The following is a 26,140-nucleotide window of genomic DNA, read 5'->3' on the forward strand; positions in this document are numbered from 1 at the left end:
TGGAACGGCAGTCAAACCCGTGACTTCCCACCCGTGAACTCGTACTAGATCGATGTACTCCCAGTTGCGCGCTCTGACGTCACATAGCCCGCGAAACAACAATGGCAGCCACTACGGATGCGGTGTTTATGAAAGTTGTTCACGAATAACGTAAAATAAAAGGTATAACAGCTTCTCTTGCCTTATGCACAGTTTTTTCTCCTCCGTTTCCCTCAAATAAGCAAGGAGTAAGCACCTTTGGCGATAGAAATTATTGATTCGCCATGCTTTGTTTACATTTTGTTACCACAATTCCTTGCGCTCAGGCATTTTGGTGTGACTTTGCCTGAAACGCTACAAAGTCGTGAGTCGTGGTTTGAAGTCGTAACTTACGGGCTCAAAAACCTGCCTGGAACACAGCATTATGCCGCGTTCCAGGCAACCCGTTACCCGTGATTTTCCAACCTTATACCCGTGAAAGTGCACTGAAACGGCAGTCAAACCTGTGACTTCCCACCTGTGAACTCATACTAGATCGATGTACTCCCAGTTACGCGCTCTGACGTCACATAGCCTGCGAAACAACAATGGCAGCCCATACGGATGAGGTGTTTATGAAAGTCGAACACGAATAACGTAAAATAAAAGGGTATAACAGCTTCTCTTGCCTTATGCACCGTTTTTTTTCTCCTCCGTTTCCCTCAAATAAGCAAGGAGTAAGCACATTTGGCGGTAGAAATGATTGATCCGCCATGCTTTGTTTACATCTAGCTACCACAATTCCTTGCGCTCAGGCAGTTTGGCGTGACTTTGCCTGGAACGCTACAAAGTCGTGATTTGAAGTCGTAACTTACGCAAACACCTGCCTGGAACGATGCTGATATAAATATAGTTATAGTTATCGTTCTTGGTGTGAACAGGCTTTTAAGGTAATAGTGATGCATAATTATATCCAGTATAAAATGAGTTAAGAACACATATTTAGTTTGATGTGAATGAGGGGCACTTGAGTGTTACTGATAAGGTTTGCGGGTTCATAAGACGAAAAAGTTGGAAACCATTGCTTGTTATGCATTGTTAAAATTATTTGCACTCACTTGTTTAGCCCTGGTATGTTTTACACAATGAATCTGTGTGTTGAACATAAATGTACTGAACTGCATGCAGCTCAGCTGACTAACCATTCAAGCACAGTGGATGGTAAGAGAGAGAGAGAGCGAGAGAGCGAGGACAGAGAGGTGAGACAGGAAAAGGACAGAATTACTGATTGAGACATGATTAGTAAAATCTTGAAGATCTGGATAGTAAATTGACAAAGTAATTTGTAAACCGAGACTGTAGTTGCAGTGCAGCACAACGTACACGGCACTGAACTTTTCATCCTGACCTTTTATCAGATGCGTGAAGAAATTAATGCGTTTTGGCTGCGCGTTGGAGTTACCTTTTTTCCTTGACCTTTAAACAGGTAAGATATTTCATGTAGATCTATCAGAACAGAACAAACATTGCTTTAATACTAAGTGAGTGTGTGTGTGTGGGAGGGGGGGGGGGGTGCTTTAAAAGAATAAAGATGACCCATATAGTCTTATATATCTCAATACTACAATACATTTTTTCTAGTTTAAGTTTTAATAATTAAATCATGGTGTTTATAATTGATATGCACAGTTTTGTGTTGAACTGTACGCTGGATTGGGTTTCCGCTCAGCATTTCTTGTCTGAATGAATGAGTATTAATTATTTACTGGAACATACCTGCAAGAACACATGATATTGTAATACCAAAGCTGCCTCTGTAGTACACAGGAATATTTCTTAAGAAACAAACTCGAGTATTACATGAACTAAACATGGACATTGGCATTAGTGCTTCATGTTATGTAGGTACTATGCATATAGATGAATGCATCAGCCATGTCTTGACATAAATTAAGCATCTTAACGCACACGCTTCACAGTTTTCATTGCAAACGAGGTCAGTTGGGTCAGGAAGTGACGCGTGTTGATACTTCTTAATTTGTGCAAAGAAAAACTGCAACGCGAAAGAACTTGTCTAATACATGGGACACACAAAAAATGGGGGATGGAAAGATGAATGAAGGGTTTACGGAATGGTTTGTTACTGATTGATGGAGTAATAGACCAGAAGAGGCCGAATCAGCACTATTGACAGATCAAGTTGAAGGGCTGAGTCATTGGTCAACCTGCAGTTTGCTTGGAAATAAACTATAGGACGGACTGCAAACACGCTGCACGTTCACATTTACAATGCAATCACAGTAAAAATATGTAACGTTCTTCTGTTTTCTCTATCTCGGAGCGATGTCCTCACAGGATATCCTGAAGGTTGAAGAATGTGGCGCTTCTAGATTGAGTTGAAGAGGTGCAGAGAAGACCGTGATGTGGCTTTGTGGTTACCAGATCAAGGACAGCTGATCATGAAGACCACGGCTTCAGTCTCCAATGCATCAATGCAGGCAGATGTTCGAAACCACAGCGCGCCGCACAGCTGCAGCATCGACGAGTCCTACAAGTATGTCATCTTGCCTCTGTGCTACTCCCTGACCTTCTTGCTCAGCCTCGTCCTGAACTCCACCGTCCTCCTGCGGTCCTACCGGTGCAAGAGTGGCCGCCAGTGGAACACTTCGCTGATCTACATGGTCAATCTGGCCTCCACGGATCTGATGTACAGCTTCTCGCTGCCGTTCCTCGTGGCCAGCTACGTGATGCGTGACCACTGGGTTTTCGGAGACTTCATGTGCAGGCTGGTGCGTTTCTTGTTTTACTTCAACCTGTACTGCAGCATCTTCTTCCTCACCTGTATATCCGTCCATCGCTACATGGGCATCTGCCATCCGATCAGAACCATCACCCTGGAGAGCAAGCGGGCGGTTAGATGCATTTGCGCTGCTGTTTGGGTTGTAGTGTTTGTACTTACCTGCCCCATCGTCCGGTTTGCCAAAACAGGGGATGTTTTGAGGAAAATAGGGGGTGGAGTGAATGAAGGAGACGATTCTTGGACGGAAAGTAGCAGCGAAGCTGGAAAAGTCGAGGTGGAGGTATACAGGAACTGTTGGGATGACGCAATAGACACCGAGTTTTCCGAATACGTGCCTTACGGAATCGTCCTGCACCTTCTGGGCTTCTTTTTCCCTTTTATCGTCATTGCGTGGTGCTATTCGCAGGTGGTGCGGACCATTTTCCAGACGCTACATTCCCAGCCACAGGCGCAGGAGGAAGGCGGAATGTGTGGTGGGGTGGAAGGGGTCAAGGACAGGACGTCCGTGTCCATCTCTGGCTCTCAACACGCGCCGTACCTCAACAGGCGACGCAAGTCCATCAAAACCATCATCGCCATCACCATCCTGTTCGCATTATGTTTTCTGCCCTTCCACATAACGCGCACACTCTTCCTCGTCCTCAAAGAAACGAAGGCCGCCGGGTGCCAAACCATGCGGATGGTTTCCATTTGCTACAAGATCACTCGGCCGCTGGCTTCCTGCAATTCGTGGCTCAATGCGCTCCTTTATTTCTTAACAGGAGACAAAAGCTTAGCCTGCTGTGGACGGTCCAACGCCGGTCATAACACCCACCTTCTCTGGCCTTTACAGATTCTTGGAGGGCAGAAAGAGGCTGAGGATCAAGAGCAAGGCAATTCACATAAAGCAGACGAAGCTCATGAAAGTGACTCAAAATCATCAGGAATAACATAGATGAGGCCGGGAATGCACAAAGGGACAGACCTACTTTAAATGCTCCAGATTTCCTATTATTTATTATTCATTAATATTACTGAGTAATTTCACACAATCTTGAGTATCGCAGCATGTTTTATGCTAGTATGTGACCAAGCAGTTATATCCAACCACCTCTTTTAAACATTATGTTTTTTGTGTTTGTTTGTTTGTGTTGGAATGTGTTGGTGAGTAAAACAATTGAATCAGTAAATGTTAATAAAGTAATAATTCATCAGAGAATAAAATTGGCATTTCTTAAGCACAAAATAAGTTATAAATTGCTGAGTGACCAGAAGTAAAGTACTGTTAACAGGCAAAAATAATATACACAAGAAACAGGAAGCAAAAAGTTACTAATTTACATCTTGTGACAATTAAACCGATTCGCTCACACTATTAGCAAGGAGATCCTGAAACTGTTGAATTGCATATCCTTAGTGTTTTAAAAGTGAAGGCCTGAATAAAGTAGTGAATAATAAGGTAGTGAATAAAGTAATTTAATGCATCTCAAAGATAAAATAATTTATTATGCTTCATTTATGCTTGAATTTGTAATTCATAAGCACCACCAGACATTTGTTTCTATAAATGTTGTTCACATTGATAGAATACATTTCAATAACTTTATTTTATTTAGTAAAAATATAAATATACTAAATTCATAATATGTAAGACTTTAAGAATTCATAAGAATTTACCAATTCATAAACAACTCTAGACATTTGCTTTATAAATGTTATTATAGAATTAACTTTTTGTTTAATATGTTTGCCTTAAATACAGTGAACACACTCTTTCATTATAAACGGTTAATATTGAATATGTAAGAGTGTAAAACTCATAAGAATTCACCATTAAAAATGAAAACACCAGATATGTGTTATATAAATGTCATTCACGTTGGCAGACTTTACTTAAGAACACGGTTTGGTTTGTTAAAATTCGTTTATGCAGTTGGTATCATGAACCAACAATGAAAAATACTTTTTATAGCATTAATAATACATGTTTAAAATTTTAATTAGTTCATGTATTATAATACAACATGAATGAACAATAGCACTTTTATAAATCAGTATTAACCAAGATTAATAAATAGTGTGAAAATATTTAATGTTCACAATAGTCCATCAAAAGCTTAATTTAACTTCCATACAGGTAAAATACAGTTTTGTAGAGCATTACTGATGTGTTATGGTTTAGTATGACCGTCATGCATCCCAAGTTGACTCTTTTGGATTAATCCTCAATGAAAATAACCTTAACTGTTTGCATTTTTCCTTTCTTTAATCGTATTACTTTAAAAAAAGATTATCTGAAAAGTAAACCCTACATATCTTGCAACAAGGCCAGAATAATTGGCACAAGAATAGGCAGTAAACAGTTGTAAGCCACATATTCACTTCTCTCGAGCACAGTGCTTTACATCTATGTGCAATTCTGTTGTCTACCAGAGCGAGGCGCTGTTGTACAAGGGGATGCACAATCTCTATTTGGTTGCGAGAAATATGTTTTATTTTCTAAATTAAGAAATGACCGGAAAACTTTTAATGTATACAGTGTTTCAGACTGTATCGGGATACACTTTCAGATGAGGATGCTTTCACCGACAGAGCCGAAGATAACATGTTTGATCGGAATTGTGTTATGTCATTTTTCCGACTGCTTAACAAACTAGCAGGTAAACTTGAAAAATAAGCCGTGGCATTAAGCTTCACCTTTATCACATTTGACCGAAAAGACCCGAAAGCGTATTTTCGGACCACTTTCAACCGTGTTGATTCGCTTATGTGCCGTTTGCGCTTTTCGATGTTTTATTTACTCTGTTTGGATAAGTTGGATTGGATTAAAAAGCCAAAGGACCTTGTCGAGTTAGTAGCTGTGCATTGTAAATAGCGCTGAATATACATAATTTATGGTCTGAATACGAAAAATCTCCTTAATGCACATAAATAACTGTATTTGCTTCATGTTTACGCCGATGAAATCAACCTGAGGAGTTTATACCAAGTTTGTGCGCGAACCGATAAACCAGCTGTAGCGCGAGCTCACAGCTGTTCATCAAATTACTGTACCAAGCTGACAGCATTTCATTTTAAACTACAACAAAATGCGATAGATACGGAAAAGCAGTCAAACAGTTAAATTGGATCGGGTGTTTTGGCGTGAGGCCTGCTGGTCGGGCTTTTGCCGGGTGAGAGTTGGTGCTCTGGCCGCGTCAGGGGGTGTTCAGCCCGGCCGTGAGTGACGCACAGCCTCGGTGCCAGAGGACGAGCTATGGAGAGGATGGAGGTGGACCAGTGCGCAGGCGCAGGAGCCCTCCGAAGGTCGAACAGCGCACCCATGATCACGAACGTCAGGTGAGGGAACTGCACCCACCGCTGAGGGAATGGAACAGAATCCCCCGGTTTCACAGACATGGTTTAAGCCTAGCCCCAGTCCCAGACTAGAGGTATTTTAACTGAAAGCAACTTGCACTGACATATCTTAAAACACGTCAGTGCCATCGTTTTGTCTCAAGATGCACACCAGCAATGTTTTTTCTAAAATATGCCTATAAAAGCTACTTAAAAGTCCTAATCCTGGCTTACTCTAAGCCCTGTCTGTGAAACCAGGCCAATATGTATTACCTTCTGTTTAAAAAGTAATATACACTACAAAATATTTGATCCCAAAACAAATCTATTCTTTGAAATTTACAACTTTTCATTGCTGGCACTACAGTGATGGGACGACAGTGTTCAGCTCTAATAGTTCAGCTCGGTATCGTCGGAGCAGCGTGTCTGTAAATCCGAGCTTTCCCTCCCGGGTGAGCGTTCAGATGGTCTGTGAATATCAGTGTTGGACATTTAATTTAAAAAAACCTTGAAGAAGTAAACACGACATTACCTTTGTGTTGCAGACCCTCCCTCTGTCCCCATTCTCCCTGCCATGTGAGAGATCCGAACACAAGAGACAGGTGAGAACTAAGGAATCGATACTCGGATGCTTTTAAACAGTAGCAAAGTTCACATGCATGTTGAGCGCTTGTTGGCTGCTTTTACTTTAAGAATGAATATATATATATAATTGTAAAGAATTCCTCAGTAGACAAAACTAATTTCAAGCATTTGAAGAGAATGAGAAATATGAATTCAGTCAAGTGAGGTGTTATTGTACAATGCTTTTCCTCCAGACTGAGAACATGGAGCTCACTTTGAGAGGGAGTTTACAGAGACTAAGGTACTTAGATATACATACATGAACAGTTTATGTTATCAAAATATCTTTTTAACTGATTTTGCCCCCCCTCCTCTCCTAAGTGCCTCGTCTGCTGTTCCCCACCCTCCTGTGAGTCATTGGCATGGCCATCTGTCTCCAGTAAGTATTTCATTCTCTTCGGGTTTCAGTTTATTAGTGTCAATCCATTGTCATTCTTTTTATTCATCTCTCTCTGTACGTCCCACGCAGGGATTCCATTCCCAGGACAGTGGTGTCACTCCAAATTCCTCACCCAGTCCCACTCGAAGGGTATTTCGAGGGTATGTTCGTGAATACAACGTATAGAATGTATATGAATTCTGAATTTGGTCTCATTTATTTGTTTCAAAATGTAAGAGATACAAATATTCGTTCTGAACGAAGTTTTTGGTGTGTTTTTGATTGAACAGAGGATCTGTGAGCTCTGGAGTGAGATGGCCATCAGTTGCACCTTTGAAAAGGAAAGGTAGTAATATTCTAAATTATAAACTGTTGTTTCTTCTAAAGGCATTTGCAAAAGAACATTTGAATCTGTTATTAGAAGGGATGGAAATTCTAATGAATATAAGGAAAGAATTCCTAATTATTGCCACGTCTTAATATTTTATTAGCAACATTTTCTCTGCATGAAATAATTAAACCACCGTTCAAAAGTAATATTTTATAATGTTTTGTAAGAAATCTCTTATGGTCACCAGGGCTGCATTTATTTAATTAAAAATACAGGAAAAACAGTGATATTATGAAATATTACATTATCATGTAAATATTTTTATCATGTTAAAAAAAAAAAAACGTCTTGACGCCAACCAATCGCTGCATTGCTGATCATGGTTTCGATTATCAATGCATCTGCCCTCTTCAGGGAAAACAAGAGCGCACAGTGATTTTAGATAATTTAATCCAGATATTTAAATCCAATCTGCAAATTAATTTGAAGAACCAAATTAGCCAGATATCAGTTATCACGATTATAATATCTGGGGTCTGTCAAATCATCTCAGATGTATTAAGCGAGGTACGAAGAACGGACCCCTTGTGACCCATCATTTAATCTGTTTTTGTGGTGATTTTGTTGCCTTATTATATTTTCTGTCATTTTTTTTCCATCTTCTCCACCCAGGTGGAGTGGAATCGGACGGTCCGCCTAAAAAGCTCTTTGTTGCTGGAGTCACAGACCCTGCTCACATAACCAGTTACACAGTCAGGTGAGTCTTGTAAAGATGCTTCAATAATAAACTAAATAATCATCTTCAGTGCTTAATGAATCTCTTCACATATACAGTGTTTCCCAGTCAGTGGACTCTTCCTCTGGGACCGGTCCCGTCGGTTCAAACACCCCGGTCAGCCCCCTGTCCCTCTCCCCCCCGCCCCCCTTCACCTCTCATCACCCCAGCATCTAAACCTCAGTATTCATCACACCAGAGTCCAGATCACCAACTTGTAGAGCTTTGGACTCGAGGTGTTGTTAAATGAAGACCAAACTACGACCTAGACTCAGTTCTGTCCCTGATTTCCTGCTTTTTATTTTGGTGCTTTGATACGTTTTTCAGCTCAATCACTTCTGAAGGAAATTCGTCCTAATTGTGACTTCGATTTCAGAGGAAATCAAGATGCAATATAAGAAGAAAAGATCTTCTGGATGTATCTGACATGACAACATGGACGCTGCAGGCTATCATGTCATTTGTGAATAATTATGGATCTTCGGTCCTACAGAAAAGTGTATTGTATATCTGAAATAGTATCTGCAATAACACACGGCAATGAAAGTGTTCAGGTGATTGCTGCCTGTCGAATCTGGATGCAAAGACCCATTCCTCAGTGTACAGACTCAAGAAAAAGACCAGTTTTGCTCTTCTTTGCTTTCCTCATGTTGTGGCAAAACACTTTTTGTATTTTGGTACATCTTCAGCTTCCATTTACGGGGTCCAACGGTCTGGTAAAACGTTGAAAAATGACTAAGGATAGAGAGTATTAAAATCAGTTGGCCATAGAGGTCAACTTTTTGTATAAATGTGTACAAATATGTGAATAATCACAATTATTTTGGTAAGTATTAATCCTATGTTTCTTTTCTCTTTTTTTTTGCGTTTATCCAAGGGGTCTGATATCTGTAAATATGTTTATTTTTCCATGTAGCTTTTAGCTTGGACTGAACTTTTTAAGTTTGAAAAATATTCTTTAAATCATTTGAAATGATGCCAGCGCATTCAGGCAACTCCCATATTTTGATACGCTAAATGCTTACTTAAAACAAGTACTGTATAGACGTCTCACATCGCGTCTAGAAATCAAGTCGCTTTCAGTGTAAAGTCCAAATCGAAAACTGACCTAGAGCCTGAGAATGTATCCCGTCGGAGGCAAGATGCTGTATTCAGTACCACCACAGTGTGAAAATCAAACTGTTTTTCCACCTAATGAAACCTTAAGCGAGACCCTTACGTTATGAATTATGTACAGAAATCGAGGACTTGAGATGCAAGGGGTGGGCTGTTGCATTATAAAACACGATAAACCATTTTTACATTGATACAATCACAGTTTCAGCTGATATCATACTCTTCCTCTTGTACTATTTGCACAGTGTTAGATATCAATGTTGCTGTTACATGAGTGGGATCATATTTACTTTTATTGTAAAGGATCTTATTTTGTATGGTTTATTTGTTTGAATCCTATCACTTGGGAAAGAACAGTGTCCCGAGAGTTTCATCGTACTGTGCTCTTCATAAGATGGCTTTAAGTTGATCTACTTTTTAGTAGATTAAGCATTAGTTCTGGATTTTATTAGGCTTGTTGAAAATTATGATATTGTCCAAAAAAAAGTCACATGCTGCAGTTAATTGAACTGGAAGCCCACCTTAAGCAAGTTTCCCATGATACTTCACAACGTTATGCAAAATATGTTGACTGTGGTGTCTGTTATAATGTTATTTATGAATGTGTAAAGGCTATGGTTGCATACTTTAATATCAATGTAAAGAGCACCATTCTTGATTCCCAAAGTCTTTATTTTATCAACACCAGCCGCTCGGTGGTCTGTAAAGCTGCAGGTTGGACATTTGAAGCTGTTCCTCTGTTTCCATATTCACATATCCGGAGGAATATGGCTCATTCTTCACTATGAAGTCATTGCCTTGTATTCGTACTCGTTTAGTTTTTAATTCACACTCGCAGTGGTGACAAAGCTGGTTTTGAGTCTTGAAGTGTCCTGAATTCCAAAGTTACTTGCACTGTTTGTAATTTTGCAATTTCCAGTCGAGGTCCTTGAAATTTCAAAGATCGATGCCAATGTTTATGGATCTTTAAAAGTGGATTACGAATGTGCAATATGCATTTAAGTCGCTGGAATTATTTGTCACATTCACCGGGATAATCAGTTTCACGTATTTATCAAGAACCTGAACGGAAGACTTGAGATATGTTTGTTCTGAATTAGTTGTATAATCCGTGTTTTTTTTAAAATTCATTTCCCACTATTACCTGCAATATGTACCATGTCATTTATTTTTCAGATTTGCCATACATTTACTATAAGATCTGTTGTATCTGTGCGTCAGAGATGCTCACGATTTATGTATTTTATTTTCCTCAAACGAGTGCTGTTACTAAATGGATTGCGAGCGCACAAAAAAATATTGTAAAGAAATGCCAAAGCCGACAGATTCTGCCTATCAGTTGTTCAAATATATTGTAAAAGCCAGAAAAAAAATATAAGTGAAAGATGGATATTTTTTGACATATTGGTAGCAAAAGTACATTTATTCCCTCTGTCATCCAAGATGAATGTCCAGTTATCAGAGAATAAATATCATTTACCATAAAATGAAATGTATATGATACCATATATTCTAATTATGAAAAAGATCATAATAAAAACTCATTTTATTGATTTGAATGCGGTCTTTTTATGCGAAGACATTGTATGTTAAGCTGATTTGTTCATATGAACTTTAAACAGGCGTGTCTTGTGTTTGCTGTTGAAACAACCGGTTTAATTATGTAATGTTAAAATAATATATATACATATAATAGAAGCTACACCTAGCACACAGTGAAAAAAATTGTAAAATTCTGTAACTATTTTTGATTGCATGCTGCCACTTTTCCATTACCGTCAGCATCTTATGTCACTTTAGCCAAAAGGGCCTATTAAAATACAAAAGAATAAAATTAAAAAGTATTTACAAGTAGTTTGACCCCGGCACCAGTCCTGTAAATCCCTTTTCAACTGTGGGCAAAGCAGATCACACAAAATGAACCACAAAAAACATTTTCCATCTTCCGTTAGAATCCTTTCCATTAGATAAAAAAAAAAACCGTTTATACTCTTGTAATACTTCCTAACTGAAATGTGATGTAGTCGAGATTTGGTCCCACAGTGGAAAAGGTATAATAGGTGCCAACTGCTGCCTTCGCCATTCTGTAGATCAAACTGCAGAATCTTTACATGTGCTTTCCTTAATAATCTGTCCCCGGTGCCCTGAAGATCACTTTGACTGACCAATGACGTTCAGCGGGACAGCAGGGGCAAATCACTGGAGTTCATTATAAGACTGGAGTCCAAATTCAAGCTCTCTGCCAGAAAAAAAAGGAAAAGAAAAGTTAATCAACATTACACAAGTCAAAACACTTTTCCACTTGTTAATGTAACTTATGTTGAAATACATTATCTTAGCGCAGTTTGTTGTTCATTGACTACTATTAGTATGCAATTCATGTGTTTATTTCCCCCAAAAGTGTAAACATTGAGCCCCCAGGCACCATTTAAACCAATAGCCCCATTTACACATGGTATTCAGATGCGTTTTGGTCAATCGGATCACAAGTGGACGACGCAAAATACAGGTGTAAAAGGGGTCTAAAACATTTTGAGCTAGTCCACTTTCGACCACTTACAGAGGTAGTCAGCATTAGACTGGATTGCATTTATAATGTAGATGCTCATGTGGTCGAACAGCGCAAAAGACCGCCTACTGACCTGTGTAAACATGGGAAGTGCGCTAGCCAGACGGGATTTTAAACTTTGTCGGCTGAAAACCCAAGTTTGGTTTGAAGACGAAAACGTACCAACCACAATTGGTACCCCCGGCGCTACGTCATATTCTCGCGCATGCATCGTGGAGGCACACACGGAAGACAAGAAGAGGTTGAATAAAGTCATTATTCAGATTTTTTTTTGCGCACAAAAACTATTGTCGTCGCGTCGTAAAATTATTGTAGAGCCACTGTGGTGAGATGGACTTTGTAACGACGTTTTAAGTGCCTTTTATGGGTCTTGTGAGTGTAAATGTACTGAATGCCAATGGAGGCCTATCTGAAGCCTTTCTCAGCCATCAGCTTTCAACAAAAATATCTTCATTTGTGTTCCGAATATGAACGGAGGTCTTACGGGTGTCGAACGACATGAGGGTGAGTAATTAATGACAGAATTTTCATTTTTGGGTGAACTAACCCTTTAATACCAGGTGGGTGTAAACATAGACGTTGAGAGCATTCCGCTCAGATCCGAGTTTGGGACGTGTCTACTGTAGCGAAGGCGTTTAGCTGGTGAGACCCCGACTGACACGTACATGGAAAAAGAAATTCAGATTCAGTTAAAAGCCAAATTTTGTTGCCCTTCAAAGATTAATCAGGCCATGAACACAAAGCGAATGGGGCACTGCAATGCAATACAACATCATCATGCACTTGTTAAGAAAAACTAATATTCCAGTGCTTACTTTGACATGTCCAGTGTAGACAACCTCAAATATCTGCTGCGCGTCTTGTCAAAAATAAGCCCGGTGCTGCTGATATGTTGGGTGGGTTTATTATAAGCAAGACGCTCGCATTCGCTCTAGACAGTGTTGCTTACTTGTGACACATAGCAACACAGCTAAAAATAATATGTTGGACATTTTATTAAAAGTAGCCTACTTTTAGCTTTTGAAACATTATTTTACAAGCCCCTGTAAAGGCTGTTTTTGTGATGTTTCAGTTGGAGGCGTTATGCGTTGCAAGTTTTTGTCAAAATATGCTTTATTTTTGTAAGTGCCACTACTGTCGCAGAAACTACATACTTCAACTGTGAGGGATTTATATACCGTATTTTCCGGACTATAAGTCGCACTTTTTTCATAGTTTGGCTGGTCCTGTGACTTATATTCAGGTGCGACTTATATATCAAAATTAATTAATACTGACTGACAAGAATAAACATTTAGCTACGTCTACAGCCGCGAGAGGGCGCTCTATGCTGCTCCTGTAACCTACCCCTGAAAAAATTAACTGAAAACAACTGAAAACCTGTTAACTGAAATATTAACTTAAAGACAACTGAGACAGACTGAACACTAACAAAATCCTATTCTGCAAATTTCAAACTGCAGGTAACGTTAGTAAAATATGCAGCCGAAAACGGTAATCGAGCAGCAGAAAGAAAGTTTGGAGTGAGTGAGAAACTTGTGAGGAACTGGCGAAAAGCAAAGGTTACTTTAACTGTAATGAAGAAAACAAGATGGCCAGAGCTGGAGGAACGAGTCCACAGATGGGTGCTGAACAACGCTGAACGCTCTGCCGGGAGAGGCTCAGCAGCACGAGACAAACGAGCTCCCGCTCTCCATACACACTGCTTGTGCCCTGCCAACACGTGCGGTGTGAAGCTGGCGTTATAGTCCAGTATAATGCGACTTGTAGTCCAGTGCGACTTATATATGTTTAATTCCTCTTCATGACGCATTTTTTGACTGATGCGACTTATAGTCCGGAAAATACGGTACCCAAAAAATAAAATCGTCATCATTTATTCGACCCTTCTTTCCTTCCAAACCTGTATAAGTTTCTTCTGTGAAAGAAAATTGAGAAAACTTTTTAAAGCCACAATATGTAATTTTTCACCGCTAGAGGTCGCTTATTCAAAACAAAGGCGTGGCTTGATGACGCCTGGATTTCGTGGAGCTTTTATTATGCCGCAGACGACCGCTTCCGCGTATGTGTATGTGGGGTAACGCAGCGCTGTTTTATCATATTATATACATTTGAGTGTGTTGAAAGTTATGTTATAATGCTACTCCGTAAAAGCCTGACAAGCCAGACCCACATCAAGATTGGTAGGACTCAATCCGAGGGGCGGGATAAACGGTTGTCTTTCAAATTCCCTCTGCACGCAATAGGATAGCGCTACAACCAGCCAGAGCAACGAAGAAGGTGAAGCGGAGCTAGTTGATAGATTAAACTTTCGCCGTATCCGGTCAGCAAAACTCTAAACACATTGTCCTTTTTTAAGAATGACTTCAGTGCCGTTCTTTGTTCTTTTCTCAAAGAAAAGCTTAACTCCAAGTCTTCCAGAGTCGCGGCCAAAGCCGATTCGAAAGACCGCTGTTCGCCAGCTTCTTTGTTTACAAGTAGCACGTGGAACCGCCGCAACTTTGACGTCATTATGTTAAGCCCGCCCACCGACTCTATACACGATGTGATTGGCCTGACCAGAGTTTGGTTTTTCCAGCTCGCAAGTCAACGGAGAGTTGCTAGACGACCCTGGCTGCAAATTAGATTGCAAAATACATTAAACCAATTAGGGTGCGTCTAGATTTCTAGGCTAACTCTGTGAGACACTTGCACTGCAGTAAGCTAGATTGATATTAGGCATGGTAAAACATGGTACTCGCGGTAAATCAAGAAAACGAGATTTAATCAAAAAGACTAACTGTGCTGATCTATGAACAATAATTCGTTTTTAGTCAATGAATGTATCCAAACAGTTGCTCACCTGTATAATAAAACACATTATCGCATATTTGGTGTTTCCATGGTTTACAAAATAAAACCGGAAATCGAGGGTATGTCATTATTAGGCGACGGACGGACACGGTCCGGGTTCAGGTTAAAATAGCTTATTTCTCTGGATTTAAACATTCTTGGACACATTTGGGATAATGTAAGTACGCAAGTCAACAAAATATATAACATTGTTCCAGTGGTTTTTGGATATTTTAATCCAAAAATCTTATATATTGCGCCTTTAATACATGCAATTACATTGAATGGAACTGAAGTTTTCAAGCTTCAAAAGGGAAGCACAAGCACCATAAAGGGGTTTGGAACGAAATAAGGATGAATAAATTATGTCAGAATGTTCGTTTTTGGGTATTCATCCCTTTCGATGCATTTAAAATGGGACTCACCTTGGTCGAAGTTCGGTTTTTTAGTGGAGCCCTCTCCAAGCCCCTCGATATCCACCAAATCACTGTTCACATCAGAGTCATTGAGAGCACTCAGAGTCACATCTGATAACAGAGAGCCAATGCATTTACAAACATATAACAGCTTTTGTAAACCGATATTGCTAATGATGAATGTTTTTGTAATCAGGAAGGTGAGTCACCTGATGGTTTAGGGGTTTTTATCGCTGGTTGTAAAGATGAAGAACTCTGCAATCCAGTTGTGACGACAACCTGTGAGGTCGGAACAGTCATAACGGTGGGGGCCACTGATGCAGGAGGCGGTGGCAGCGTCACTGTGGTTTTCTTCATCATTTTTTTAGGTGCTTCTGATGTGAGAGGAACTCTGCTGTCTTCATACAGCTTCCTTTTTACTGTGGTCTTAATCTGGGCACTACAAGATGACAAATAAAAAGAGAGAGAGAGATACATTTGTCATGCAATATTATGCAATTTCTATTTTAATATGCAATTTATTCCTGTGAATTGTAAGCATCAGTACTTGTCTTCGGTGTCACATGACCCTTCAGAAATCATTCTAATATGCTGATTTGGTGCTCATTTATCAGTATTATTATCAATGTTCAAAATAGTTGGGCTGCTTCATTTTTTTTTTTTTTTTTAAACTATGATACACTATCATTTAAAAGTTCGGGGTAAGATTTAAAACAATATATATACAATCTATATATTTTTATTTAACAAAGATGCATTAAATTGATTCAAATGACAGTAAAGACATTTATAATGTTACAAAAGATTTATATTTCAAATAAATACTGTTCTTTTGAACTTTCTATTCATCAAAGAATCCTGAAAGAAAGTATCCGTTTCCATAAAAATATTAAGCAACAATGATAAGAACAAGAACCATTATTAAAAATTGAGCCCTGACTCATGTTAGAATGATTTCTAAAGAATCATGTGACACTGAAGACTGGAGTAATGATGCTGAAAATTCCGCTTTGATCACAGGAATAAATTACACATTCAAATAGAAAACAGTTATTTTAAAATGTAATATTTCACACTATTGTTGTTTTTACTGTATTTCTGATCAAATAAATGCAGCCTTGGTGAGCATAAGAGACTTTAAAAACTTAAATTTTGACCCCCAGTACATTTATTAATTGCCCTAACAATGTTTTAATTGATCCCAGCACATAATATTTCATATTTGATTTATTGAAATTAGAACATAACATTTTAATATTTTATTTTAAATTGAAAAAAAAAAAGACAATTATATTATAACTTAATACACACTTACACTGTGCGTTCCTTTATGACTGAGCTGATGCTGTTCAAATCTTCACCGAAGCGGCGAACTGCTGATCGCAGCATCTCGATCTCCGTGTCGGTCCATTTGGCTCTGAGTCGAAAGACGAGTGCAAAATGAGTCATTTATAAAATACTGACTATACTTAAACAATAGGACAAAGCAAATTAGAATATCTAACATTTAACAGGAGAGAAGCAACGAATACATTCGAAGTAAGTTACTGCAGATGCAGTTTCAGCATCTCACCCTGCAGGAGAAGAGTCAGCCACTGGATGCAGCTGCATGGTCAGTTCACCCAGCTTAGAGAATGCCGCGCCTGCAGCCGAGAATATCTCGCCCACCTGATAGACATTTATATGTGTTTTTTTAATGTATCAATTACTTAAGAATATGTATTATGCAGAAGTGAAGCAAGTGTTTTACCTTTGTGGAAGCTGAAGTCATGCTGGAGCGATGAGCTGAGGTAAAAAGAACTGACACAAATACAAAAACAATATAGTCGAGTCTCAACCTGCGGCGCTGAAAGGCTGAATCTATCAAACCGGTTTTAAATGACTGCTGCGGTCACTCGGCGACCTTCAGTACGAAAGAAGAATGCGAACTTTATTATATATTAAACAAAAAGTATCTAATAATCAGCATGAACGCAACATAATAGTTCGAACTAAAAATTCCCAGAGTACAACGCGCTTCGAAACGAGGCGTGTAATTGGTCAGCCCATAGCCAATCAAGTGAATGCACACGGTCTGCGCAACATCCAGACGAAAATAGCCGAGCGTTGACGAATAAGCTCACGGAACTAGTCGAACGAACACGAGCGCCGCCGATAAACATCCGGTCGATTGGGTCGAGAGACGACTGGAGGCAGGCTGTAACCCCGACTGGATGTAGCATCCTTTTCCCAGTTTTGAGAGGAAGAATCTGTGGGCGATATCGGATAAAATGCCGTCGCTTTTATTCTGTGGGCCCAAATTGGCCGCGTGTGGGATCGTGTTAAGCATCTGGGGTGTCGTTATGCTGGTAAGGATTATAGTCTTCGTCACATCGCTTGCTAGTTGCTAATGGGATTCACCCCCAATGACAGGAATATTTTACCTATTATATGTAATAATAGTACATATTGTTGTTTTAGGATCTTCACTAATAGATAAATGCGCACATTTGTAATAAAGATCTGTCCCGTAACCTATTTATCAGCAGAATATACATACCAGGAGCCTGATATGAGGAAAATAACAGCAGGTGTTGGGATCATAGGATGTGAAGGCCTATTCTTTACCTCCTTGACTTGACAATTTTTCAGCTTTTTTTGTGTATAGATAGATATCATAGATATTTATTGGGTGCTTTTCCATAATCCAACTAATGTCTTAAAATTAGATATTCATAATAAATAATGTTATTAATAACTATGCCCTCTTTTTTCAGTCAATGTTGGGGATCTTCTTCAGTGCAAAATCTGCTGTGCTGATCGAAGATGTTCCCTTTACCGAGGAAGACATTCGTGATGAGTGAGTCACGGTCCCCCATCTTTAAATATAATGTTCCAGAATGCTTTAAGATTTTTAAGGCGTTTTTTTAATATGAAAAAAGGGGAAAAAAAGAAATGAATACTTTTATTCAACAAGGATGCATTGAATTGATCAAAAGAGACAGACATTTATAATGTTGCAAGATTTCTACTTCAAATAAATGCTGTTCTTTTAAACTTGAACTTATTAATCAACGAATCCTTAATAAAATATATTGCAGTTTCCACAAAAATATTAAGCAGCACAACTGTTTTCAGCATTGATAATTATAAGAAATGTTTCTTGAGCAGCAAATCGGCATAATAGAATGATTTCTGAAGGATCATGTGATACAAGACTGGAGTAATGATGCTGAAAATTCATCTTTGCATCACAGGAATACATTACATTTTCTAATTGTAATATTTCACACAAAAAAAATCTTCAAAACAAGTATGATAAGGGCTCCCATTTTGAATAGACTGCATGTGTAGAAAGAGAACTGGCAGACCCTGAGCTATGACATTTATAAATGCAAATGTTTACTCATAAATGTGTCTTCTCTTCAACAGTAAGAACCCTCCACAGACAATTTACGGACTCTACAATCAAGTTGGCATCAATTGCTTCATTGCTGCTGCCATTTACGTTGGTGTTGGCGCAGTTTCTCTGTGTCAGGTTCGCCTTAACAAGCGCCAGGAGTACATGGTCACATAAACCCTGACAATTTCAAATTAAATTATTCCTAATTATTTATTTTAAAAAGACTTCTCAACAATCTAGGATTTTCCTTTGTTATATTGTCTGAAATTGATATATTTGGCAGTTCATCTTTAAATACTAGATATATGGATATTGTAATGAAGACAGAGTGTACAGTAAACAGCCACAAATACATGCTGTGTGCATATATATGCATGTTATGTGTTGTTAAATTCCAGAAATATTCAGAACATTAAGGGAAGGATTTTTGACTCCACATTTTCCATCATATAAATAAACAAAACAAGCTCAAGGTCTTCACTTTAATGGTTGTCTTCTGATGATAAAGCTATAAGACAGAAATGTCTACTGTAATCACAATGGGTCCAGATGTTAGTTGCTGGTGTTCATGTTGAATGTGTGTGTATGGTTGACATTTTTTAATATGTAAATGTTTATGTGTTTAATATAAATGTATATTATTTTATTGATGTACACCCTGCAACCCTTGTGCTGTGTACTTGATATTATCACAACATTGATGAACAATGCAAGATAAGTGAATGGAGAGTCTTATGTTCCCTTCAATAAAATATTAGTGAAAAAAATATTTTATTGTTTCGTTTTTTGTCACAACTATAAAAAAAAAAGCATTAACAGAAAATAAGCAACATTCCTCAACAAAACAAAAGCTTTGGTGCTATTACAACACGGGATATATTCAAAGCAAATCACTGGGTTTGTCTTGCAACATTTCCTTGGATTATGGAGTTTGTAGACGGTATTCAAACAGGTCATGAAACATGTAGACACTTATGAAGTCGCCTGGCAGATATCACAAAGTAATAGTCCATTTAATATGTCTTTACGTCTGTGGATCAAGCATTATCTCACAGGTACGTCCCAGCTCTCCCAGTTTGACACGGGCATATTCTGCACGGTTTAAGGCCATCTGACAGTCCTTTCTGGCTGAGTATGTTGATCCTTCATGAGGCTGACCTGTTGCCACCTTTATACAGAAAACAGAAAAAAAAAAAAGTTCACAGATCACAGAGTCTTTAGTTTTTAGATAGATAGATTGAGATAGAATGATTGATTGAACGATGGATGGATGGCACGATACATGGAACGATGGATTGAGATGAAAGATCAGGATGGATGGATGGATAGACCGAAAAATAGATGGATGGAGATAGATGGATGGATGGTGTGATGGCAATATTTTATGTAAGTGGTACAATGGTTATTCAACATGAAACTACGGAAAAACGCAGACTAAGGATGTTCAGGTCAAAGACCCTGTAGACTTACCCAAAAAGGTGCTTAATACCAGAACAAATCACAGTGAAGGAAACTTGAGTGACATTGATTTTCAATCAACTCTAAAACCTTAAATGTACATGCATCTTTCTGTTCAGAAGACTCATTTGGTTGTTGTGACCAGTGATCTCCCAGCTGTGAATAAAACTTAATTTCAGTAAAGAGCAACTTTGGAGTGGTGCCAGGTATATATGCTGTGCAGCTGAGGAATAGAAGTACTAAATATTCTACGCTCAATAGATCACAGCAGAGACAGTGGTAGTGTTGGAAGACTAGAGCCGTTCTCAGGGTGAGGCTGTAATACGTTAGTATAAAGGATCCAGCAGAGACTAGCGTACACCTGAGAAGGACGGTGAGAGTGTATAGATGCTAAAGACCTGTGTACTCATGTGTGTTTGAGGTAACGTTGGCTCGCGTTGGTAACGTGTGTTTGATGGATGGCACGATGCATGGAATGATAGATGGAGAATGATAGATAGATCAGGATGGATGGACAGATAGAACGATAGATAGATGGATAGATAGATGGATGGATGGATAGACAGATAGAACGATAGATAGAACGATAGATAGAACGATAGATAGAACGATAGAACGATAGATAGATAGATAGATAGATAGATAGATAGATAGATAGATAGATAGATAGATAGATAGATAGATAGATAGATAGATAGATAGATCGATAGATCGATAGATCGATAGAACAATAGATCGATAGAACGATAGATAGATAGATAAATAGATAAATAGAACGATAGATAGAACGATAGATAGATAGATAGAACGATAGATAGATAGATATAGATAGATAGATAGATAGATAGATAGATAGATAGATAGATAGATAGATAGATAGATAGAACGATAGATAGAACGATAGATAGAACGATAGATAGAACGATAGATAGATAGATGTGAGCTCACATACACACCTGTGTCAGATATCGGATCTGTGAACTCAGTTCATTCTCAACTCTGCTGATGGAGGTCTGGAACTGATTCAGCTGTCGGTCTAATAAACTGGCATTGGCCTTCTCTTTAGAAAGCTCCAGCACGATAGTTCCTGATAGACAGATTGTAACAATTAAATTTGTACACTAGAAGATTACACATATACAAAACTATAAATCCTAACACTGTAAAGCTGTAGTGATGAGGTTTAAAAATGATATATGTATAATGACAGTTACAAAACCCCTAAATACAAAAAGCCTCTATCGGCCAAAGCTGGATCAGCTGATCTGTTTACTGGTTTTAACTGGGTTTTCCTTGTATGACAAAGCCAAACTAGCCTAAACATGCGAAGACCGGCAAACTGGTTTAAGTCTTTTTTGGGTCCTCGGGAACGTCAGTTTTATCACATTTAATGCAATTGCGTCATGATTTAAAGGCAATTCAATCAGAATCCAAAGACCAAAAGTTGACAAAGTGTCTGAATTGATATGCAAGCCTTACTGGCAATAATCAATGAACTGACACAAACCTGCGCTCTGCAGCACTGAAGCAATCTCCTTCTCCACATCTTCTAAAGCTCTCAGCCTGTCATTGGCCATTCCGACAACACAACCTAACGTTACAGAGAAAACATTAGCGTAAACACACAAGAGACAACACGTTAGCTACACAACGAGTTTAATTATTGAACATTTTAAAAAGCACTTCAGAAATCTATATGTTTGTCAAATAATTTAAGTCTACTTGCATGTATATATTTAAGCACCGACAGAAATATTTGACGAGATATTTAACCACTGACTATAGTAGACAAAGCACTTTCAGTATGTTGCGAAGTACGGAAGCCGCAGAAGAACTAAAATAATAGAAACGCGAAATCTGCCGACTACCGTAGAGACAACTTAACATGGGCAATGCTGCAGTTTAACTGCCCATTAAAGCGATTTGCGCAACATCTGGAGAAAATCTGCCACAGAACTTGGTTGTATAGAGCTTCCAGATAAATTAAACGTGAAAAGCGCTTCAATACTATATTAGACGAAACTCTAAAGTGCGAAATAGATGAATGTTTTTCCGAGCTCCATGGAGTCTTGGAAGAGTCACGTGCGAGTGGAGCTGTTTCACAGAGACTGCAGGCAGAGAGACCCTTTCTCTGGCCTCTTTGACAAGGGTGAGTTTAATACAAATATTGTCAAATAAACAAACAAAAAAACAAGCTATAAGTACTGCTCTGCTTCAGTAATGACTGGATGCTCTGACAGTGTCCAGGCTGGAGGAGATGCTGGACTTTCACATCAAACTCTGGCAAGCCAGGTAAGTTACACAATCTGTAATTGTACTGATTAGATTTCTTGACTTATTGGCATGAATTACATTATGCATATATCCTGGTGTTTGTACTTGTTTAATGTATTTGATTCAGCTCCAAAGAAAACAGAAGCTCTACATGTCCAAATGAAGGTGACACACTTTATTTGAGAGTGAATGAGGAGGAATTTCTTAATCAACAGGTGAGAGAAATATTCATATCAATAAACATCACTATTGCTAAAACTAATACTTTATTCCTCACCAAATCTAGAGATTTTATGCAGAACATTTTGACACACAAACCGGCTATAAATTATGAGATAATATTAAAAATATCTATTTGGCAGTTTTCCCCCATGGTATCTATGTCAAAATTGTGGCCAGTGAAAATGCTGAGTGGCTACTAGTAACTTTGGAAAACCACTAGCCACAGTGGCTTGCGAGCAAAAAGGTTAATATCAAGGTGTGTGTGTGTGTGATATATACATTAGGGATGGGACGAAATATCGTTTGACAAAATATCGCGATACAATAACGTGACGAAACGCATCGAGGTCGAAAAAAAATGGATCGCGAAATAAAGATAGATGGCACTGCTGCATGATTTGCGTAGTATATAGATAATTTAGTGTATTATATGTGTGTGTATGTATATAGGGCTGACATACAGTCTATGGTGGCAGGCTGGCAGGACCATCTGCTGATCAAGCAGGGTAAAACTAAATGAAAAAATATATATCCGGGGAACGGTGCGGTACGTCGTCACGTCAAGTCAGCGCATGTTGCAACAACAACACTGCAGTGTACAGCGAGCTAACAAATAGCATTAGTACCAACTGCTTTGCTCCCAAACAGCCGACCATGGTCAAATGAGGTCGAAATTGAGGACGCTCCGCCTGGATACAAGTCATGTCTGGCAGTATTTTGGCTTTCTCATTAAAAAAGACAAAGACGGCAATAGAGTAACTGACAAGACTAAAACTGTGTGTAAAGGCGGGCGTACACGGTGCGAGTTCGGACACTCGGGAGGTCGTGAGATATTGCACACGTTACGAGTCAGTTAAAATGATAATCACGTCAAAGCAGCTGGTACACGGCACGACTGTCCGCATGAGTTTTATCCCGAGCCGGCGGCAATCACGTGAGCCTTTGCGCTTAACACAGAGACCGGAGCTTTCAATGTTGCAGCTATAGCTTCAGATAGAAAAATGACGGAAATATTGTGCAAATGATTTGTTGAAAAGCAACAGTAGCCATTCCGTTAATCATAACTTATGAGAGAGAGAGAGAGATAGAGGATTTTGAATTTCAAAATCTATTTATTACAAAAAGTACACACTGTTAAAAGAGAGACAGTGTTTGCACACACTGTGTGGTTGCTGCCACGGAGATATAGCCCCATCGATCTAACCTGCGTGGTTGTGTATGATTTGGCAATAAGTTGTTGTTATACAGTAATATTTTTGTCTTTTTTTTTCCTTTTTTGATATCGTATCGTGACGTATCGTATCGTGACCCTGGCATATCGAGGTGCATCATATCGTGAGTTTTAGTGTATCGTCCCATCCCTAATATACATCAGTCTCTCACTATTTATAACTGTGAAATACCCTTCCACATATGTCTTTTTTCAAGCTAAAGCAGAAAATCTCAGATCTGACCAGCAATATATACCTGAAGGAGGCAGAGTTACAATACTGTCACTCACAGTAGGTCAAACAGCCACATCTTGAAAAAGATAAGATCATCAAGACAAGCAGTCCTAATTGTGTTCTATTCTAATTCAGTCCTAATCTGTCTTTTTGCTGCAGAGTTGCCCGTTACAGGGCCGAAGCGGTTTTGTTGGCCCAGGGGGCTTCCTGTCTGAAGTCTGATCTGGAGGAATATGAGTATCAGCTGGAGTGTCAATCAAAGGAACTGACAGCACTGAGACTGGAGCACAACACCCTGAGAGAGGAGCTGGCTGCCACAACACTCCAGAAGGAGCAACTCCTAGACCGCTGGTTAGAGGAGAAGAAAGAGGAGGCAGAGAGGATTAATAAGCACAATGCAACACAAGAAAGGTTCATGTTAAACCGTGATATTTTATTATTAGTTCTTGAATGGTTTCACAAAGGGGCGGTTCTAGGATTTTCATTTTAGGGGGGCTTAGCCCCCAGTGAGGGTATTTTAGGGTCCAAATTGCGCTATTAACTAGTAGCTTACTAACATGCATATCCATAGGATGGCTGTTTAGTAATACTTATAAAGTAATACTTATAAAGCTCCCCCGAGAAAATGTTTATTTCTATGATCTACATATGTGCATTTTAAGATGTTCTGAAGGCCAAACAATTAGATAACAGTAGCTTGAAAACCATGTCACTGGGGAGTAGATCATTTGTCTCTTATCTCCACATCTCGTTTTTATCTTGCCCAGTCTCTTCCCCTCCTAACGCTGAGCTTTAACTGATATCGTTTTTCCATTTTCGTCAGAGAAGAAAGTAAATATGGTTTACATATTAACATACTGATATTTATATGTTTTATGAACACTTTTCTTAGACACGTTAATTTACTGTTTATTAAAGTTTTAAGTGTATTAAATTAATTCACAAAATAAACACATTCATTACTAATCTTATGCCCAATACAGGCTGAAATAGCTGAGCTTTTTTATTTATTTACTGAAGGCTACAAATGGAATAATATTAATTTACAATATGTACACATTCATTATTAATCTTATGCCTAATCTGAAGAAAACGGTTTTGTTAATATTTCTTGTTTGTTAATTGCATTATGAATCACATTGGCCTATTTTCAATTCAAATTGGCGAAATTAGACAAAAGTGTAGGCTATTCATTTGCCTGAATATTTTTGTCTTTGTTTAACATTTCTGACTTAAAGAAGCAGAGTCTTGGTTTACATTTCTCTCACTTGACGTCGAGTCGTGCTGATAAAATTCGCGTTTAGCCCTAACCCTAACCCTATTCTTTTTACGGTCTTTAGCCTCAGCAGATTCAGTGTGAACATAAAGCCCGCCTACTCTGATTTGATTGGTTTTCTCGAATATTTTGACATTGACGAGCGATGACAGACCAATGAGGCTCAGATGAACGCACACACCTCTGCTTCTGACGTGCGGTCTGCCCGATGCCGCTGCGGATTGAAGAACACGCTGACTAAAAGACGGGACGAAGCCAAAGCCTCCCGCCAGTTTCATATGCTTTAAATGTTAATCACACATTTTTAGGGGGGCTGGGGCAGAAGTTAAGGGGGGCTGAAGCCCCCCTAAAAGGGGTCTAGAACCGCCCCCGTTTCACATAAATGACTTGAAATTCTTTATACGGTCCACTAGGTGGCAACGTTTGGCTGGTCGACTGAAGAAGCGGTATCGTGGCAGGTCTCGCCCACCACCGTGTGCAGCGAACAGCTCAGATGTCAAACCCACAGTCTAAAATTCACGTCCTCTTCCTTGAAACTAACGTAATTATGTTGGAATGTGAATTTTATTAGGTTTCTGATGATTTTATCTACAATCTTTGATTTTACAATAAACATTTAAGCACTGAAAAAATGTCTTACTAATTTCTTTGTCGTTTCTTCAGTTAAGATACATTTACTTAATATATTAAGTCTAGTTTTCTGTAACGGGGTCAGGAAAATAATCTTAATTGAAAAGAAAATTTGTTTTTCTTGCCAAGGCATACACCCTCTTAATTTTGATCAAGTGTTCATTAAACAAAACTTAAGATATGAAGTAATTTTGCTTTTCTAGTAAATGTGCCTTAAAAATGTTTATATCGTTGACCTGGAAAACAAGAAAAATGCTGAGTAAGAAAATTAGTTTGCAGTGCGAGAGAATATTCTTAGCGAAATGCTAAACTCAAAGGTTAGTATTAATAACACAGCA

The 26,140-nt window shown here is 38.8% G+C and overlaps 6 protein-coding genes across 8 annotated transcripts; 4 read left to right on the forward strand and 2 right to left on the reverse strand.

Annotated features, from left to right (window-relative positions):
• Positions 1-2,417: 2,417 nt before the first annotated feature.
• LOC307118708 (P2Y purinoceptor 3) lies at positions 2,418-3,692 on the forward strand (the record flags this gene model as incomplete). Its single annotated transcript, XM_079804430.1, has 1 exon — positions 2,418-3,692. The coding sequence occupies one exon, from the start codon at positions 2,418-2,420 to the stop codon at positions 3,690-3,692; it is 1,275 nt and encodes a 424-aa protein (XP_079660556.1).
• A 1,448-nt stretch (positions 3,693-5,140) lies between these two features.
• On the forward strand, positions 5,141-10,855 carry LOC307118891 (P2R1A-PPP2R2A-interacting phosphatase regulator 1). Its single transcript, XM_079804735.1, has 9 exons — positions 5,141-6,076; positions 6,441-6,525; positions 6,619-6,675; positions 6,892-6,938; positions 7,019-7,076; positions 7,167-7,237; positions 7,367-7,422; positions 8,080-8,164; positions 8,242-10,855. Exons 1-9 carry the CDS (start codon positions 5,994-5,996, stop codon positions 8,357-8,359), a joined length of 660 nt encoding a protein of 219 aa, XP_079660861.1. The 5' UTR covers positions 5,141-5,993; the 3' UTR covers positions 8,360-10,855.
• On the reverse strand, positions 9,047-17,149 carry bacc1 (BPTF associated chromatin complex component 1). Its single transcript, XM_079804736.1, has 6 exons — positions 16,866-17,149; positions 16,689-16,783; positions 16,431-16,532; positions 15,325-15,554; positions 15,125-15,226; positions 9,047-11,537 (listed from the first exon to the last, which is right to left on the reverse strand). The coding sequence occupies exons 1-6, from the start codon at positions 16,884-16,886 to the stop codon at positions 11,473-11,475; spliced, it is 615 nt and encodes a 204-aa protein (XP_079660862.1). The 5' UTR covers positions 16,887-17,149; the 3' UTR covers positions 9,047-11,472.
• Positions 17,150-17,220: 71 nt separating this feature from the next.
• On the forward strand, positions 17,221-18,671 carry rnasekb (ribonuclease, RNase K b; the record flags this gene model as incomplete). Its single annotated transcript, XM_079804494.1, has 3 exons — positions 17,221-17,463; positions 17,872-17,954; positions 18,527-18,671. Exons 1-3 carry the CDS (start codon positions 17,386-17,388, stop codon positions 18,669-18,671), a joined length of 306 nt encoding a protein of 101 aa, XP_079660620.1. The 5' UTR covers positions 17,221-17,385.
• Positions 18,672-19,233: 562 nt separating this feature from the next.
• On the reverse strand, positions 19,234-21,821 carry med11 (mediator complex subunit 11). The gene is made up of 4 exons (XM_079804493.1): positions 21,682-21,821; positions 21,463-21,546; positions 20,912-21,042; positions 19,234-19,665 (listed from the first exon to the last, which is right to left on the reverse strand). Exons 2-4 carry the CDS (start codon positions 21,530-21,532, stop codon positions 19,522-19,524), a joined length of 345 nt encoding a protein of 114 aa, XP_079660619.1. The 5' UTR covers positions 21,533-21,546; positions 21,682-21,821; the 3' UTR covers positions 19,234-19,521.
• LOC307118744 (autophagy-related protein 16-1) lies at positions 21,801-25,793 on the forward strand. Of its 3 annotated transcripts, none has more exons than XM_079804491.1 (6): positions 21,801-22,104; positions 22,196-22,247; positions 22,357-22,444; positions 23,880-23,953; positions 24,056-24,307; positions 25,586-25,793. In XM_079804491.1, exons 1-6 carry the CDS (start codon positions 21,996-21,998, stop codon positions 25,683-25,685), a joined length of 675 nt encoding a protein of 224 aa, XP_079660617.1. In that variant the 5' UTR covers positions 21,801-21,995; the 3' UTR covers positions 25,686-25,793. The 3 variants fall into 3 exon arrangements, with proteins under 3 accessions (XP_079660617.1, XP_079660616.1, XP_079660618.1); XM_079804490.1 differs by having other exon boundaries at positions 21,827-22,104; positions 23,889-23,953; XM_079804492.1 differs by having other exon boundaries at positions 22,000-22,104; positions 22,203-22,247.
• Positions 25,794-26,140: the final 347 nt, after the last annotated feature.

The sequence above is a fragment of the Gobio gobio genome (genome assembly GCF_949357685.1).
Source record: "Gobio gobio genome assembly, chromosome: 22".
NCBI lineage: Eukaryota > Metazoa > Chordata > Actinopteri > Cypriniformes > Gobionidae > Gobio > Gobio gobio.